The sequence below is a fragment of the Sardina pilchardus genome, chromosome 21, assembly GCF_963854185.1.
Source record: "Sardina pilchardus chromosome 21, fSarPil1.1, whole genome shotgun sequence".
NCBI classification, from domain to species: Eukaryota; Metazoa; Chordata; class Actinopteri; order Clupeiformes; family Clupeidae; genus Sardina; species Sardina pilchardus.
The window spans coordinates 11,456,139-11,472,919 of NC_085014.1; the positions used below are offsets into that span (position 1 = coordinate 11,456,139).

Below are 16,781 nucleotides of genomic sequence, written 5' to 3' on the forward strand. Positions count from 1 at the left end.
AGTAATTGTTGGAAAGACCGAGTCCACAGAACATACGAGGTCAACTCTTCACAAGTTTAATGATTTGCCATACCTTTAGTGATTAACATAAATTACAGCTGTGTTTACCTATGTTTGCGGTTTTAACCAAGCCTGTTAAAATGCATTAGTAACGAGTTGAAATACATTAACAATAAAATACGCAGTGAGACCAATGACGTACAAACAAAAGGCAACGTTATCTACTAACAGACAAAATAATTTTGGACATGATGATTTTCATCTTGGAAATGTATCCAGTCAGTAATAACAGTGGCTAATTCATTCACAAAAAAGTACTCCAGTAAACATACTCCCAGATCTTCCTATGCAGCTTCTATTGAGGCATCACCAGGCCTTCCTTGAGGCTGTAAGAAAAGGAATGAAACATAGAATTGTTTACATAGAAGCCATTTACAGCATTTGATTACAACAGGGAGGCTACAGTACAGTACACCGGATGCGTAACTGAAGCATTCTGTTCGCAATGCGTAAAAATCATTTTAGAAGACTGGCCTGTTTTTTTCAAAATGTACACGCTGCCATTATTTCTGGTGTAGCTGCTTCCATAGTGGAAGCTAATTGTTGTAGCGGATACAACGCGAACGGAATGCCTCTACGCGCTCCCGTGTAGCTTCCCTGTCAGTCTAACTGTGTGATGTTGTGAATGTTTGAGGCAAAGAGGACTATGTGTGTGTGTGTGTGTGTAGGGGGGGGGGAGGTCACTGTAAATGTGACTACATAGAAGTAAAAGTAAGTGCTATGAGAGATAAAGGAGCCATGTGAGGGGAAGGAAAGGGAGGAGGAGGAGGATGAGTGGTCACCTTGACGAAGATGCGCGAGGGCAGGAAGCGCTGGAGCAGCTGCGGCGGAACGTTGGGGAAACGCAGCAGCGTCACGCTGAGCAGCGGCAGGCTCTGGTAGCCCGCCATGAGCGGGTAGAAGTTATACAGCATCTCCTGCTCCGCACCCGGCAGGATACGCATGCGCACCTGCAACACACACACACACACACACACACACACACACACACACACACACACACACACAGAACAAACACAGAGATGAAGTCATTATGGAGAGATCCTAAAAGAAGAACTTCTTAGATACTTTGAAAGGAAAATGACAGAAGGAAACAGATGATTCTACGGTCCGTCGTGAGTCCGAGAACGTCGCTGACTGACCTGTTTGAGGCCGGAGAACATGAAGGCGTCGCTGGGCTCCACGGCCATCTCCACGTCCTGCACCAGGGCCGTGCGGTTCTCGATGTGGTACCTCACTGGCAGAGACTCGCGCACGCGGCCGAACGACGGCAGGTCTGACAAGCACAACCACAGAAAAATAAAAGATTGGTCACAAAAAGTTTTTCCCCCCGCTGATTTATTTTCACTAGCAACAGGGGGAAGTGACAAACGTTTCGGCCTTGTGGCCTTCGTCAGTGTGTTTCATCCCTAGTTGCTTCCTAGTCTCAAATAGGCAAGTTGCCTTAATTAGTAACACCTGCATCCTCTCTAGCTCGGAACGGAGTCAACAAGCGCTCGACACATCAAGCCTCATCGGCCATTCATCAGTCAGAGCGCTTGGTACAGTATCTCCAAAGTACAAGCACAACCACAGGACACAATCAGGGACACAGACAGATTTACTCCACTGTGAACTGTGAAGGAACCACTGTTTGACATGCATTGACAAAGTATGGATGGATTATGGATATTTATGGACACGTAACATCTAGGCATCACAACATAACAATAATAAAAGTACTACTAACGACATCCGCTCTGTGTGAAAATACAGATAGAAATAAAACACAGTCTCCTCACCAGCGTGCACATATAATGGAATGGTTTCGACGATAACATGAGGGAGGGTGACAACAGTGTTGATCATTGGGGTTGCAGCGAAGGTAGACTTCCTGAAGGAAATAGAACAAATACATGATCAAAAATACCCATTTACATCATCTCTAGGTCAGTCCATTGTCTGTTTCCATTGTCTATTATTGATTATTCATTATAAATGTCCTTGTTTTCGAAGCCAAAAGCCATTTTTTGGCCATTACGATAACACCAAAGCAACCAGAAATAGCATTTAATGTTGTAAAATCCTACTGCAACAGGAAATGGCTCATTTTTATGCAGTATCTATGATTACAGAGGTGCATTATCAGCAAAAGAGTTGCACATCTGGGGTATTTTGTGGGTTAGATATAATACCTAGAGGTAGGCATGGTGTTTTGTTCAGTTTTGTTCAGTTAGCCGATTAGCTTGTTTGATTTGCATTGAGTTCAATGAGCATCAAACAGGCTAATAGGCTAACTGAAGAAAACTGAACAAAACACCTGCCTACCTCTAGGTATGGTGAAGGGTGTGTGATGATGTGGGTACATTTTAGTTCTAAAGACCAAGGGAACTTTATCAGGATGCATAGTATCCTGGATCCATGAAATACGTGGCCTTTAAAAATAAAGAAACTGCCTGCCCCTATGCTAACCCTATGTGTTAAATTCCCATAGGGTTACATAGGGGTGCCAATATTTTTGACCTCAGTATTTTGGGAAGAACATTTATTTATTTATGATACATTATTCATTCACAAAGAAAATTGGTGTCCTTAAAGGTTGGATTTTTCCTAGTCAACTCTTTTTAGTCAACTTTAGCATGGGTGGCAACAATTTCAACCATGACTGTATATTGCCCCTGTTAAGTCTTATGTCACTATCATTAACTGAGTGAAGTGGGAATTTGTAAGCAATCCTAAACTTTTGAATGGCCCTGTGTGTGTTTTTAAATGCTGTTCGTAATACTGCAACAGATTCAGTGGTCAAGACGTGGCCAGATTGGCCGGGCACACCGACCTCTTCCAAGAGATGATGTACTGCCCCGATGCCACTGTGCTGCTCCCGTTGGCCACCGGAGGGCACTTGAGACAGAAGCACTCGCTGGCACACTCCCCCGTCTGGAGCACCTCTGCACACAACAGGAAGACCCAGCACCACTTACTGTATTGTCAGTCTAGCGTCTACATCGATTTGCTTATCGCTTAGCTCAAGACTGAATGATATGAAAATGACAGACAATTACTGTAAAATGACAGACAATTACTGTATAACACTTCTGCTATACTATACTGACTCAACTAATTGAAACTTCACTTCAACGTCAAACTAACTAAAGGCTGTTATATGCTACTGAAATGCCTGTATTAATGAACTGTTTGCTCATAAATCAGTTATATGGTTCCTCATGCACCATGCATTTACTTGTACTTTGACACTAAAAATATTCTGGCTGCCCGACAGCTTTGAAAAACTGTTTATCTAGTATTTTCAGTTACTCTGAGAATTTCAATGAAAATCGTCTGCATTAGCCATATTGTTGACTGGCAATTATAAAGTTTCTATTCTATTCTATATCAAATTCATACACACATTCATAAAGTTAGAGAACTAAAAGTTAGAGAAGAGACTTTCCAGCCTCCCGCCATCCCAGGCTCCTCACCTTCCTCCAGCTGGGACTGCAGCTGGTCGATGGCGGCCATAGTTGGAGCGAGGTCCAGTCGGCTGGTTTCCAGGTGCAGTGGCCATGGCGACGCACTCAGGATGTCGGTCATTAGCAAGAAGGGGATGTCCGTGAACACCCTGTCCAAGTTCTCAAACTAAAACCACAGACACACACACAGACACACACACACAGACACACACACACACACACACACAGACACACAGACACACAGACACACAGACACACAGACACACAGACACACAGACACACAGACACACACACACACACACACACACACACACACACACACACACACACACACACACACACACACACACACACACACACACACACACACACACACACACACACACACACACACACACACACACACACACACGACTTGATTTAATGCTCTTCAAAATAGGCGTCTCTAAATTCCTTCAAGTTGAAGCCCATGGGATATTTTAACTCACCTTTTTAGAGACAAACCTGGTGGTCACCTCAAATGGAATGACAGTTTCTATGGTGACAGTCTCATCCTGCAAAAACAGCATGAACAAACAGATGACCAAAAGATACTATAACCAATACATCAATTACTAATGCCAACACCAAGTTACAGGGGGTATCGTATCGTGTTCATTTGTCAGTCGCTTTATCCAAAACGTCTTGTACCAGTGGGCAGTTATGACCTTGGTAAATGACCTTGTTGTGAGTGTCTAACCACCTGGCTTTACTGTGCGTACACATGCTTTGGCTGCTCGGACATGGCAGCATTCTTATGTTCTATCATGTTCGTTGCTGGTCGTTTGTCGCTGAACCGCGTCATCATAGCTCATTAGCATAAAGTTGAGCCAATTTCAACTTTCAGCTTGACACTCAAGTCGCCCAAGACGCTCAAAACGCGATGCAGACGGATTTGCCACTGCCTGCAGCTGACAGAAGCCGGCTTCCATTGAAAATGAATGACTTCCTGTATCTTTGGAAGCTCAAGCTCGGTTAGGCTTTAGCAGCGGACGCACCTTGTGACACTTGCAGGTGATCTCCTTGCCCTCCACGGTGGTGCTCATGGTGTAGGCCACGTGGAACAGGAAGATGCGTGAGCCGGTGCTGACCGAGCGTACATACAAAAGCTTTTCAATCTGCCCACCCCAACACACACACACACACACACACACACACAGATGGACAGAGAGATGGACAGAGGACTGTTAATCACCCTTGCATGAAGGATACACACAGACAACAATGGCATTATGGCATTGACTGGTTCCAGTAACTGACACTAATTAAAGGCACACATTAAGTGACACTAATCAAGCATTAACTACCGTATGTATAATCAAATGCTAATCTTAAAGTTTTGCTTTCAAAAATATAATCAGTAATGGGGACCCGGGAGCTGAGATAACGAGAGGGGAACTGGGAGTGTTGTTCATGTCTGACCTTCTCTCCAGGCTGCAGGTCTCCGATGGGGAGGTCAGTGAGCAAGGCCGGATGGGAGTCATCACACACCTCACTTCCATTCAGGGTCACGTGGGTCGTCTGGGTGAGGTTTGCGTCCTGGCCTGCACACACACACACACACACACACACAGTTAACATACACAGATGCATGTGCGTATGCATGCACACATACTGTACAAACCCCCATAGCAGCACAGTAACACACAGATTTCTCCCAGAGAGAACATGATATTTTCCATAACTTAAAGCAACACTAAAACACTTTTCCTCTGTTGCACGCACGCTATTGGTTTATCCAGCAAATAATGATGTCCACAGACAAGGTAGAGTATGTTGCATGATTTTTTTAAAGTATGATGTATTGTAACATCGAAGCAAGTCAAATTTGTAGTTTGTTATGTCTCATTTCATGGGACTACAGATACGCTACCCGATCTGGTTAAGTTACATAGTGCAGTTACAGCTGATAGAGGGCCTGATACGAGTTGAGGTACTAAAAAACCTCTTTAGTGTTGCTTTAAGAGAAAAAGCAAACACATCTGTAGCCACAAGGGCTAAGAGCAAGCCTGGGCCCCACCTGGTTTGAGGCCAGCGGTGAGCTTGACCTCTCTGGCCACCGTGTCCTCCTGAGACTGGATGGTCAGGGCCATGCAGTACATCTCGTTGTTGAGCGATGGGGGCTCGTGACGCAGCTGGACTGAGATACGGGGGACCCTGGAGATGACCCTAGATAAGAGAGGGCAGAGCAGAGCTCAACACAACACCACTACATCTCTACTGGCAGACAGAGTATGAGCAAACATCAGCTTTCAAGTGAGGAATAGGTAGATGAAAAAACATGAAAACATGTCAGACCAACAATAATGATTAGTATTATTTAGGCAATGTGGCACGAGCAAAAGTGGGATTGTTGTGGTGTGGCTGTAGGCTTGACTGTTGTACAAAATGATTCAAGTAGTATATAAAATATAGAAATATAAATAAATAAAATTATATGCATATGTTATGTTCTTTTCTTAAGAATTATGCAAATCAGCAATGACATCATTGCTAACACACATCCGTGTCTGGTTGGACATAGAGTAATATCCTGTGCATGAGCCGCATTGTTAGCCGCAGGACACTGTTTTATGCAAGTTAAAAGAAACAAAGCCATATCAATACCATATTAACTGCCCCAGTATAGTGACCTCATAGATTTAGCAAAATCAATGCATAACCTGCGGCTAATAGGCTAATAGTTGGGAAATTACGGTACACTGGACTACAGTTCCACAACACCCACTGTGAGAGTGAGTGCGCATGTATGCATGTGTGTGTGTATGCATGCACGTGTATGCATATGTGTATGTGTGTGTGCGTGCGTGCGTGCGTGCGTGCGTGCGTGCGTGCGTATGTGTGGCCCCTGTAAGGGGGGGGCCCTTACATAGTGCTGGCCTGGATGGTCACCATGTCCCAGTCCACCTGCTGCTCCGGGGCTCGGCCGCGCCTCTTGAACGAGCGGGACGCCTGCACAGCCTCTTGGGACGAGGCCGCGTCACCGCCTCCGCCCCGCCAGTTCAGGTAGACGCAGCGGCCGCTCTCGCTGCCCAGCATCAGGTGCACACCGGTGATCTAGAACACACACACACACACACACACACACACACACACACACACACACAGTTAAATTAGCAACCCAAAGGAGTTAAAAGAGATACCAAATAAATGGCCATGCTGTTGTTCTTGCACACCTCTATCTTCTTTCCCACATCTTCCGTCTTGGCCACAAACTTGAAGCAGTACTTGCGCGTCTTGCCGGGCACTAGACACATGTTCTCCTGGGTGGACGGCTCCAGGATGTCTTTGGACTTGCACGCCTCCTCCACCAGGCAGTACTGGTTGTATTCCTGTCAATCATATCAAATAAAAAACATGTCGACCTTGATACTTTTCGAAGCAGGAGTCTTTGTCAAGGACTACAATGACAATGAATCCACCTCTGTACAACCGGATCAGAAAGTCGTGGAGGTTCATTTAGCATTGAAACAATTTCAATAGTCGCATAATGTCTACAAATATCAGATTTGAAAAACCAAGGAGGATGTGTGTGTGTGTGTGTGTGTGTGTGTGTGTGTGTATGCATATTTGCGTGTGTGTGCGTGTGTATGCGTGCGAATATGCATGTACCTGGTTACTCAGGCTCACACACAGTTTGGAGAAGCGAAGGGAATGTGGGCAGTCAGCCTTCAGGTAGACATGCAGCTGCACTGGGTCGTCCACATGGAAACTGGGCGACAGGAACTTGGCCTTACACTGGACTGCAAGGGCAAGGAGACACAACATCTCATCATGATGAACTCATTTAAACTGGACAAGACCTCAACCTCTCTCATGGATGAGGACAAAACGATGTTTACAGTCGCAGGACAGCGTTTTATGCAAGTTAAAAGAAACAATACCACATTAATACCATATTAACGGTCCCCCTGTATTATCCTCATAGCTGAAGACATTTAGCAAAATCAATGTATAAGCCGCGGCTAACAGTTAGGAAATTATGGTATGCCTACCGTGAACTGTGTCGGCAAATTGATTTGCATAGTATGTCTCCTCAATCAACAGCAGTGTCGTTCTGACAGTTTCACTCTAACCAACTATGCCAACCTTTCAGCATTACGGCTGAAATACACCTGAGAATAGATCCAAACGTTCTCGGTCTCCACTCACCAAAGGGCACATACTCCTGCATGTCCACGGTGAAGTCGTTATTTCCCGCCAGAGAGACGCGGTCGTTCCACAGTGTCTGAGCAGCCTTCACTGATGCCGGGTCACAGTCAGGCTCTGGCTCCGGTACCTCGTTCTAAAGTCAAAAGGTCAACGTTGATGTTTTATCCGAAGAGACAAGCACTCGCAACGATGGGTTCGGGAATCGAACCCGGCCTGAATGATTGTCAATGATGTTACCACTGCTCCTCTAAGCCATTTTTTTCTGTGTGAGTGTGTGTGTCTGTGTGTGTGTCTCTTAATGACCACATTTACCATATAGCTCCACGTGTCCCTTATAAATGCAATGCCAAAAAGCAGCAGCTACCAATGTGTGTTTCTCTGATGCTGCATGAGACTCACCATCAGCACTTTAATGAGGTTCTTCTCGATCCTGGACTTCTGTTCAGGGCGAAGGGTGGAGGCTAATCGGGAGACACAGGAAGTCAGGCTATATACAGTATAAGCTACCCATCACAAGTCACTCAGTGGTGTCAGTGTAGCGTAGTGTAGTGTAGTGGTGGTAGCTGGTAGTAGTGGTTAAGGAGCTGGGCTAGCATATACTGTGGTTAAGTTGTGGGCTAAATTCTTGGCTTCCACCAACGTGCCCTTGACCGATTTGCTCCGTGGACATGACTTTTGTAATACAACTGACATAGTCGCTTTGGATAAAAGCGTCTGCTAAATGAATGAACGTAAAGTGTGAGGGTGGGTGTGCTCGTGTCTGGCCGCACCTCGCCCCACCAGCTCCATGGCGTAGGTGATGTAGTCCTTGATGAGCCCCATCAGGTAGGAGCACTTGAGGGCGGTGCAGAGGATGGAAGTGAGCAGGGTCCACCAGCGCTCCGTGCGGTAGTCACACATCACGTAGTCCAGCAGCCTGTCAGGAGACGCGGACACGCACAGAAAGAGAGAGAGAGAGACCGTTATAGAGTTAAAGATGCCCTCACACATCGACATATTGACAGGGCTTAAAGCTTAAAGCATTGTTTATTTAAGCAATAAGCCCCGAGAGGCCGTGGGTTATACTGTATAATCGAACAGCTAAGGGGCGTTGTTAGGCACGACTTGAGTGCCTAACGACCCCACGGACTCGAGTGGCTTATTGCTTTTCTAAAACGGTTACTACGTCGATCTAGCAAGATTTCATAAAATGAAGGCACAGCAACGACAATGTAACAATGTATCCATAGATAATCTTTCTTCCGCCAAAAAATATATTCCCTCCTTATGAATGGTTGCCATGCAACAACACGACGCAGCCACTGCTAGTTTTGTGCTAGCGCATTACTATAGAACGAAATGCAGTCAAGGTGTGAGTTTATCATGATATTTACAACGGCATCGAACACGATTCAGCCAATCACAATCAAGGACCGGAACTATCCGTTTTAGAAAATCATCTATCTTCCAATCTTGCCTGTCCCACACCTGAATTCATGCGTGTTTTAAGAGTAATAAAGCTGTGTTAAAGTAACTCTTTTTAGCAACTCACTTGAGGGCTTTGGTGTAGTCCTTTGCATGGTAGTACTCCTCTCCCATCTGCACCACTGTATGAAAAAAGAGAGAGAAGAATATGCTCACGTGATCATATTATTCATGTGATGAATGAATGAATGAATGAAAGAATGAATGAATCCTTTATTGCCCCGAAGGGAATTTGTCTTGCACTCAGTGGAGCCACATTGAACATTTAAGCACAGACAACAATAAATAACAATAAACAAATACTAAAAAGATAAACAACAAACATCTAACAACGTTGCGGATGTACAGTAGCTGCAATAGTACAGTATCATTGTCAGTAGTATAAACAGATCACTCTACCGTTGGGCTGTGATACCAGACATTGTCTTTTAAAGATAGCAAAAGTCAAGTCCTTTTCTAAGACCCTTTTGTATAGTAAGTGTGAGGCAACTGAAATAAATAATAATAATGATAATAAAAACACAAATGCTTCAGTTTCCACCAACACTCACTTAAGTGGCTCTTCATTCGTGGACACTTGTACTTCTTGAACTGGGCTACAGCATTGCTGAGCAAAGCAATGATCAGCTCCTGCAAAACACATACATGATGCGAGACATAATGTACTACAGACATGCTGACTAATGAAGATGTTAATAAATGCATATTTATTAGACTAGTTGACCATTACAACGTAAAACGAACAAGAACAACAACAAAACAAAAGCAATGTGCTTTAGTGATAGTAAGGAATGGCATTATGTTTACATTTTTGGTCAATATGACTATGGTGAAATTGATTGGACAATGGCCGAATAGCGTTATTAAAGGAGCCATTAACAGAATGGGTTATTTGAGGGCTTCATTAGCAGTGAGGCACAACACATGACTTTACACATGACTTCATACTGACCAATCTTGACTGTGTTCATTAACCTCTTCCATTTACACATTGACAAGGATGTTCAACATGTGACAAAGATGATTCCCCTGGTTTCACAGTTGGCTGGAGAAGTGTGTGTGTGTGTGTTTGTAGTGAGTTGTTCCATTGTTTATGAATGGGCTCCCCCCCCCCCATACTGTGTGTGTGTGTGTGTGTAGCTCTAACCGAGTGCGGTATATCCTTTTCCTTCATCTGGTGAGCCAGGATGCCCAGTTTCTCTTTTTCTGCATCTGGAGGGTCAATACCTGAGTGAGAGTAAGTGATAAAGAGAGTGAAAATGAAGGAACGCAAGAAAAACACAATAACAGATCCAACAAAACTCATTACAATCAACATTACAAGGATACAAGCAAAGGAAAACGATTCTAAGCTGTTTTCCTTCAGACATGTTTTCATTCATTCACTTAGACAAGAGATCACTGAATGATGCACATTTACTTTGTATGCACTGAATTAACTACTTGTACATTAGGTAGAGGATTTCACACTGCAGCCAACTGAAAAAATGTACCCTTTACTGATAAGATCAGTTCTCAAAGAATGATGTCATTGCTTCTAATAAGAGGCTTTTATTTCTTATAACACCTCTAAACTTGGCTTCCTATCTTTATCCTGTGTTTGTTCCTTTATGCATTCTTTTTTCCACTCTGTTATCTGTCACTGTTTGCATTTATGTATGAAACACTTATCTACATTTTCTGTCCACATTGACCAGGAGTCCCTGACAGAAGAGATAGCATATCTCAATGGGACCTTGCTGACTACACAAAGGATAAATAACAATAACAAAAATAAAAATTATAAAAAAATAGCAGTGTTGATCGTGGCGTGACCACAGGCACTCACTCTGGTGGCCCTGCCTCCAGGACCTCTGGCCGTAGAAGTCCAGTGCTCCTGCAGTGGTCTCCAGAGGGTCAGGGGCTGGGTAGGCCACACTGGGCTGGAGGGAAGAGAGAGTAACAAGACTCTGATGAAGACGTGGCAAACATCGAAACGTTACTCCACTATGTTGGGCACCTTAATAAATATCTAAAACTTCACATCGGAGTTGCTCCGGTGAACATTGTTTCTTCAGTAAGAACTCCTATTTTAACATAATAAGACCTTCCTTTTCAGACCAACATCAAGCCTTAACAAGCCTTACAAAAAACTGCTTTGTCAGAAGCTTGGTATAATTTGACTTTGTGAGATAGATGATTATCAACAGTGAAGTAACAATACCCATCTCCAGACAAGTGTCTTTTATTTTCCATTTTCTACATGGAACACAATGTCCTGCACACAGGTTCCTACGGCCCCCTACACTTCCTGCATAGCGCTGAGTCAGCAAACCTGCAGCACTACAGCCAGCGGGCCCTGAGCATATAACACTGTGACTTTTATGGACACCAAAGTCCACTAGTTGTAAAAGCACACAGGTCAAGCGGTGTGCTCCCAGCGTCGGCCCTCTGCCGCGGTACCTCGTGGCTGCAGAGCTGGCCCGCCTGCTGCTTGCGTTCCTGGGCGTAGTACGCCGCCTGCTGGTAGTAGAAGCCAGGGTTCTGGGTCTGGATGGCAGTGAGGCCGAGCTTGATGGCCTCGTCAAACAGATCCCCAAAGGACTGAAACCTAGATAGAGATAGAGGTGGTGGGGAAAAGAAAGCGCAAAAAAAAGGAGAATTTATTGTCCAGCTGTCAGCTAATTATTCACAGAAAATAACCAAGGTTTATATTTAGAAGTTTCTATTTAGAAGTGCATCGGACTTGAACAGAAAAAAAGACAAACATCCTGTAACACTTGAAAATGTGTATATTTTGTGTTTACAGTATTTGAAAATGTATCAAAATGCATGATTTTAAACATTAATAAACTATATACCGGTATATATATATATAAGAATATCCTATACATATTTTTTGATTAAATGAAAGATTATCTATATTTCACTATGCACCGAAACGACTTTTCCAAACTAAGCAAAACCTCTGTTACTGTACTGGGTTAAAACCACTCAACACTTACAATAAATCTGATATAAATGCATTCTAGACTCCACTTTTTCTGCACTAACCTTTTCAAGACACACTATTCTACAGTCACCCAACATTTTCCACAGAAGATCAATAAGACATCCTTCCTGCATGTGCTGCATGTTTGAGCATTCCAGTAACATCTCACAGTCTAAGCTTATCTCTAAAAACTTTCAATGCACACTAACTAACAGGTCAGATCGGTCTTTATACTGTACCACACGGTTTTCACACTTCAGTTTCTGGTTCATGTTAATATTCTCACGTTGCAGCTTTTCATTTACATCAGCTAACAGGTTTCTTTTGTGTGTTATCAAACAGATATGAAAATGGTCCGGAGCACAGAGGTCTCTTACTGTTTGGACATCCAGGCGGTGTGCTCGAACGCGAGCTCCGCGCTGCCTATCTTCTTCTTACACAGGTCGATGTGCTTTCTGAACTGAGCGATAGCGTCCAGGGGAGTGTTGTGCTGGAAACACAGCCTGCAGATCTGAAGGTGACACAAACATATGTGAAGACATCAAACTTGGACTTCCTCTTTCTGAAACACTCAGCATATTTAGGCCAATGCCATTTGATACCCCACAGACAGGATACGCAACTGTGATGAAACCCCACCTCCACACCACAGTACCAAAAAAAAAGTGATAATTCTGCTCTGACTTAGGGCAACAGTATGGATGTGTTTACATTCTTTGAAGGTTGTTTTATAGATAGCTAATTTCAGTCATGTTTATTTTGACGGTGTATGGTCATGTGTAGAACAAAAAAAACAAAACATTCCTATCGCTGCCTCTAGCTGCCAAGGTTATTCACTATGCACTTCTGTAGTACGAGTCTCTATCGACCCTGCAAAAACATAGGAAGAGATGGCCCTAAATACAATCTACTGCCATATGCCACATGTCATAGGTTTCATCAGTATCAGCTAAGCTTTTGTTCTTCTATTAGTGTTTGCCAGGCAGGGCTGTCTTTTGTAGCCTGAAGACCAGACTCTCTTCGTAGAGAGTCTGGTATCGATCCATTCGCAAATGTTTATTTCCTGGTTGGTGGACGCAACGATAACGATAGATAGGCTTGAAACTTTAATGTAATCGCTCTCAGTAATGCCCTCTGTTCACTGATTGGCCGGAGGTGCACTTGCCGGAGTAAACAAAAGTGGATCAAGGTATCCCAGACGGAGTAAGGGGAAATAAATTAAGAAGAAGGGTGTAGACAGGCGGAGTCAGGCTATGTCTTTTGTGCAATCAGGTCCAAAAAACTCCACCAAGTTTACCTTGTAGTTGATGAAACCAGCCATGGTCTTGATCTCCAACATGTTGGTTTCATGAACCCGTAGCTCATGAACAAGGCTGTACGCTGTTCTGTAGTATCTGCAACACAAAGAGGACATTTAGTTCCCAGCAGTAAGAGCTGTCAAGATGCTAATTGTGTGCTTTATGTGAGGGGTGGCTTACTTGAGTGCATTCTGTGTATCCTGCTTGAGCTCACTGAAAAACCCAATCTTAAACTGATGCCTCACAAACAGTAACTGTAATGAAAAATAGTATAAAATATATAGAGAAATAGATTATCATCACAAAATGTGTGCCACTTCAGTAATTTAGGAACAGGTGAAGCAAGGCCGTCAAAAACAGTCTACCTGGTGTGTTGTTTTGTTAAGGAACTCCTTGTGAGACTTGACTCTTCTTATTTCTGTGTAGTAGTACGTCTGGGCATGTTCATAGAAGGCATTCTCTAATCTACAAAAAAAAAGTGTGCATTAAGTGTTTAATTGAAGAACATTCATAACATTTTACTCTATCCAGATGAACTGACATACATAAGGTTAACACAAATCCCAAATTCAAAATGCTCCCAGAATGCTTTCAATGCCTTTCTGACAATCTAAGCACAGGCATCTTTGCAGTCTATAGGCTCATTCGACTTCATGTAGCCGCCTTAAGACGACTGCAGACAAGACTATTTCTGACATTCTGATACGTCTTCAACCATGACGTACTGTATGTACAATTCCAGTTTGAAAGACGTATCAGAATGTCAGAAATAGTCTCGTCTGTAGTCGTCTTAAGACGGCTACATGAATTTGAATGAGCCTAATAACAAGTGCATAGTGTGGCCCCAGCCGTGGCGCAGCTGGCTGGGGCACCTGCAGCGCACGCCGGCGACCCGGGTTCGATTCCCGCCCCGAGGTCCTTTCCGGATCCCACCCCGACTCTCTCACCCATTCGCTTCCTGTCTCTCTCTACTGTCCTGTCAAAATTAAAGGCACAAAAGCCAAAAAAAATATATACTTTAACAAGTGCGTAGTGTGGCTTCTCACCTGATGATGTACCCCACAAGGTGGTCAGTGTGGGGGAGCACAAAGAGCGACTTCCCCGACAGGTCACAGGCGTTACACAGGGCCGCAGCGCGCTCAGAGGCCACCACGTCCTCCCCTTAAACAACAATGTGAGGTTGAGGTGTTGGTAAAAATATTGTATACCAAAGTGAAACATGAGATCCAGTCACAAATTACAATACAGATCCAGTCACACAGTACAATCAGGATACAGGGTTTAATTACAGCTGTACTGGAGAGAGGCACACACGAAGCACAGGGTACTCCAGAATATGCGTCTCTGATTTGTACAGACATCATACAGTGTCATTAGAATTAGAATTAGTGTCAAAGTGACCAACTAGTCAAAAAGACAAAGCTTTAAATCACACATTGGAATATGGGCCTAATGCAGACATAAAACCACATATTAGAATATTGGACTTCTCAGAGGTGAGCTGAACAACACATTAGAACAGCCATAGAACTCATGGCAATACCCAAAATAATCTGAAGCATCTAAAACTGTATTAGGACGAGCATTACCTGGAGGGAGAGGTGTTTTCTTTTGGATTAAGACTACAGCGACCTTGGTGTTTCTGCCTTGCAGACTTGTTCTGTTTGGACAAGCATAATAATAAATACAATCATGAATAAAAGATCAATTTATAATATGCTTAAATCTTCTCAGTACCCAAACCTATTGCAACAGATACGGTATGGAGGGCTTAAAGCAAGGAAAATATACATGCCTGAAGTTATCAGACATTTTTAACGCTGTTACAATAATAACAATAGATTTTTCATTCTTAAATAGCCTGGCCCAAGCCTGAATTATAGCACAGTGCCTACCTTTAAACTCTGTGAGTTACTTGTTCTAAATGAATAGCATAATGAGGAGTGTAGAAAGAGGTCAGTTACTAATGTTGTTTGTGTCAATTAATACTCCAATCAAAGGAACTGACGATACTCAAACAGACAAGCTACCTGACAATCTCCACTTTGGTGGCGCATTCCGACTGCTTCTCCTTCCATTGGGCATCATCCCAGTCCAGCTCGTAGAAGAGCACCACCAGCGCTGGGACAAGGTTCAAGTGCTTATTCATCCAGCCAGTCTTCAAAATCCCCTTTGGGATGTACCACTCATAGGAGGTTCTCTGAGGGGAAAGGACCACATACAGTACAATTAATCATTTCTAGCATAGGTCTACGAGTGGATAGCTGTTCTGAAGGGATCGTTTGACATACTTTTGTGCGACACTTTGGATACTCATGGTCTCCTGGCAGGACTTTGAAAGAGATGGGCACACGGTCAGCTCTCCGGTTGGCACAAAACGCGTCCCAAATAGCCCGATGCACAGCATTGTACACCACATCCAGACCCGTCAGTGCCACGAAGGCCATAGGCCTGCAGCACAGCTCTGGGGGCAGGTCCCACTGTGTGGGGCTCATCGTAACAGTAGCGAAAGGCCAGGTCTGCGAATGACATGACAGCTTGACTGTTGATGCGTACTCGAAATGCATGATAATGAACTGTGTGACCGTGCGAGATCACGCTGAAACATCTTTATTTGTCAAAGGTTAGCTATTGTTACAACTACATACGGTTTTGGTTAGTTCACTGTGGCTAGCAGGGTAACGTTACACAAAATATATCCTCCATAGTCACAGTGCTTTGACTGTCAAACAGTTGTGAACTAAAAGTGGAATGCTCAGGTCGTCACAGGTTAGGTGAAAATCATATCCTAGAGACGGAAGGAAAAATCAGCTGACACTCAAAACAAAGCTACTGCTAAGCTAACGTTACGTTGCAAACTAAGTAGCCTACACTGCAATAGAATGATGTCAGTCTATATATATATGTTACTTCAAAATTCCTGTCTACTAATATCTCACTGATGAATTGTTAAAGCTCAAATGCATGTCAGTTCCAACTACAAAATGAGTGGACTGCTAACGATAGTAACATTAGCTTGCTGAAACTGAACACTGTTAGGCTAGCTGCCTAAAAACTTATTTACCTCTCCAAAAGGTGTACAGTCGTTCGAAGGTATGTACTCCAAATGTGATCTGGGTTTATGTGTGCACTGCCTCTTATCTTGCACACAGACTTAATACATTGTCTTGATGCGAAAACCTTTGTATTTTTAACGGTATGGTCTGTCAAGTTGTTAGCTACGTGGCTAGCTGAAAACCTCTGACAAGCTTGCCATATGACATCTCTTACGTTAGTTAAGCGGTAGTATAGTTGTGTGTGTTGCCGCCTACTGGCTGGGAGGAAATCTGGCCCGAAATTCATTGAATG

The 16,781-nt window shown here is 43.6% G+C and overlaps 1 protein-coding gene across 1 annotated transcript; it reads right to left on the bottom strand.

The window, feature by feature from the left end:
• Window positions 1-35: 35 nt before the first annotated feature.
• trappc11 (trafficking protein particle complex subunit 11) lies at window positions 36-16,714 on the bottom strand. The gene is made up of 30 exons (XM_062524676.1): window positions 16,498-16,714; window positions 15,725-15,952; window positions 15,464-15,633; window positions 15,023-15,093; window positions 14,480-14,594; window positions 13,799-13,898; window positions 13,614-13,687; window positions 13,433-13,529; window positions 12,513-12,646; window positions 11,607-11,754; window positions 10,993-11,086; window positions 10,312-10,391; window positions 9,716-9,794; window positions 9,232-9,286; window positions 8,471-8,616; window positions 8,100-8,161; window positions 7,701-7,833; window positions 7,161-7,291; window positions 6,725-6,880; window positions 6,418-6,605; window positions 5,569-5,717; window positions 4,971-5,092; window positions 4,547-4,666; window positions 3,998-4,063; window positions 3,519-3,675; window positions 2,876-2,987; window positions 1,842-1,933; window positions 1,203-1,336; window positions 843-1,010; window positions 36-386 (listed from the first exon to the last, which is right to left on the bottom strand). The coding sequence occupies exons 2-30, from the start codon at window positions 15,926-15,928 to the stop codon at window positions 345-347; spliced, it is 3,399 nt and encodes a 1,132-aa protein (XP_062380660.1). The 5' UTR covers window positions 15,929-15,952; window positions 16,498-16,714; the 3' UTR covers window positions 36-344.
• Between the last annotated feature and the right edge of the window lie 67 nt (window positions 16,715-16,781).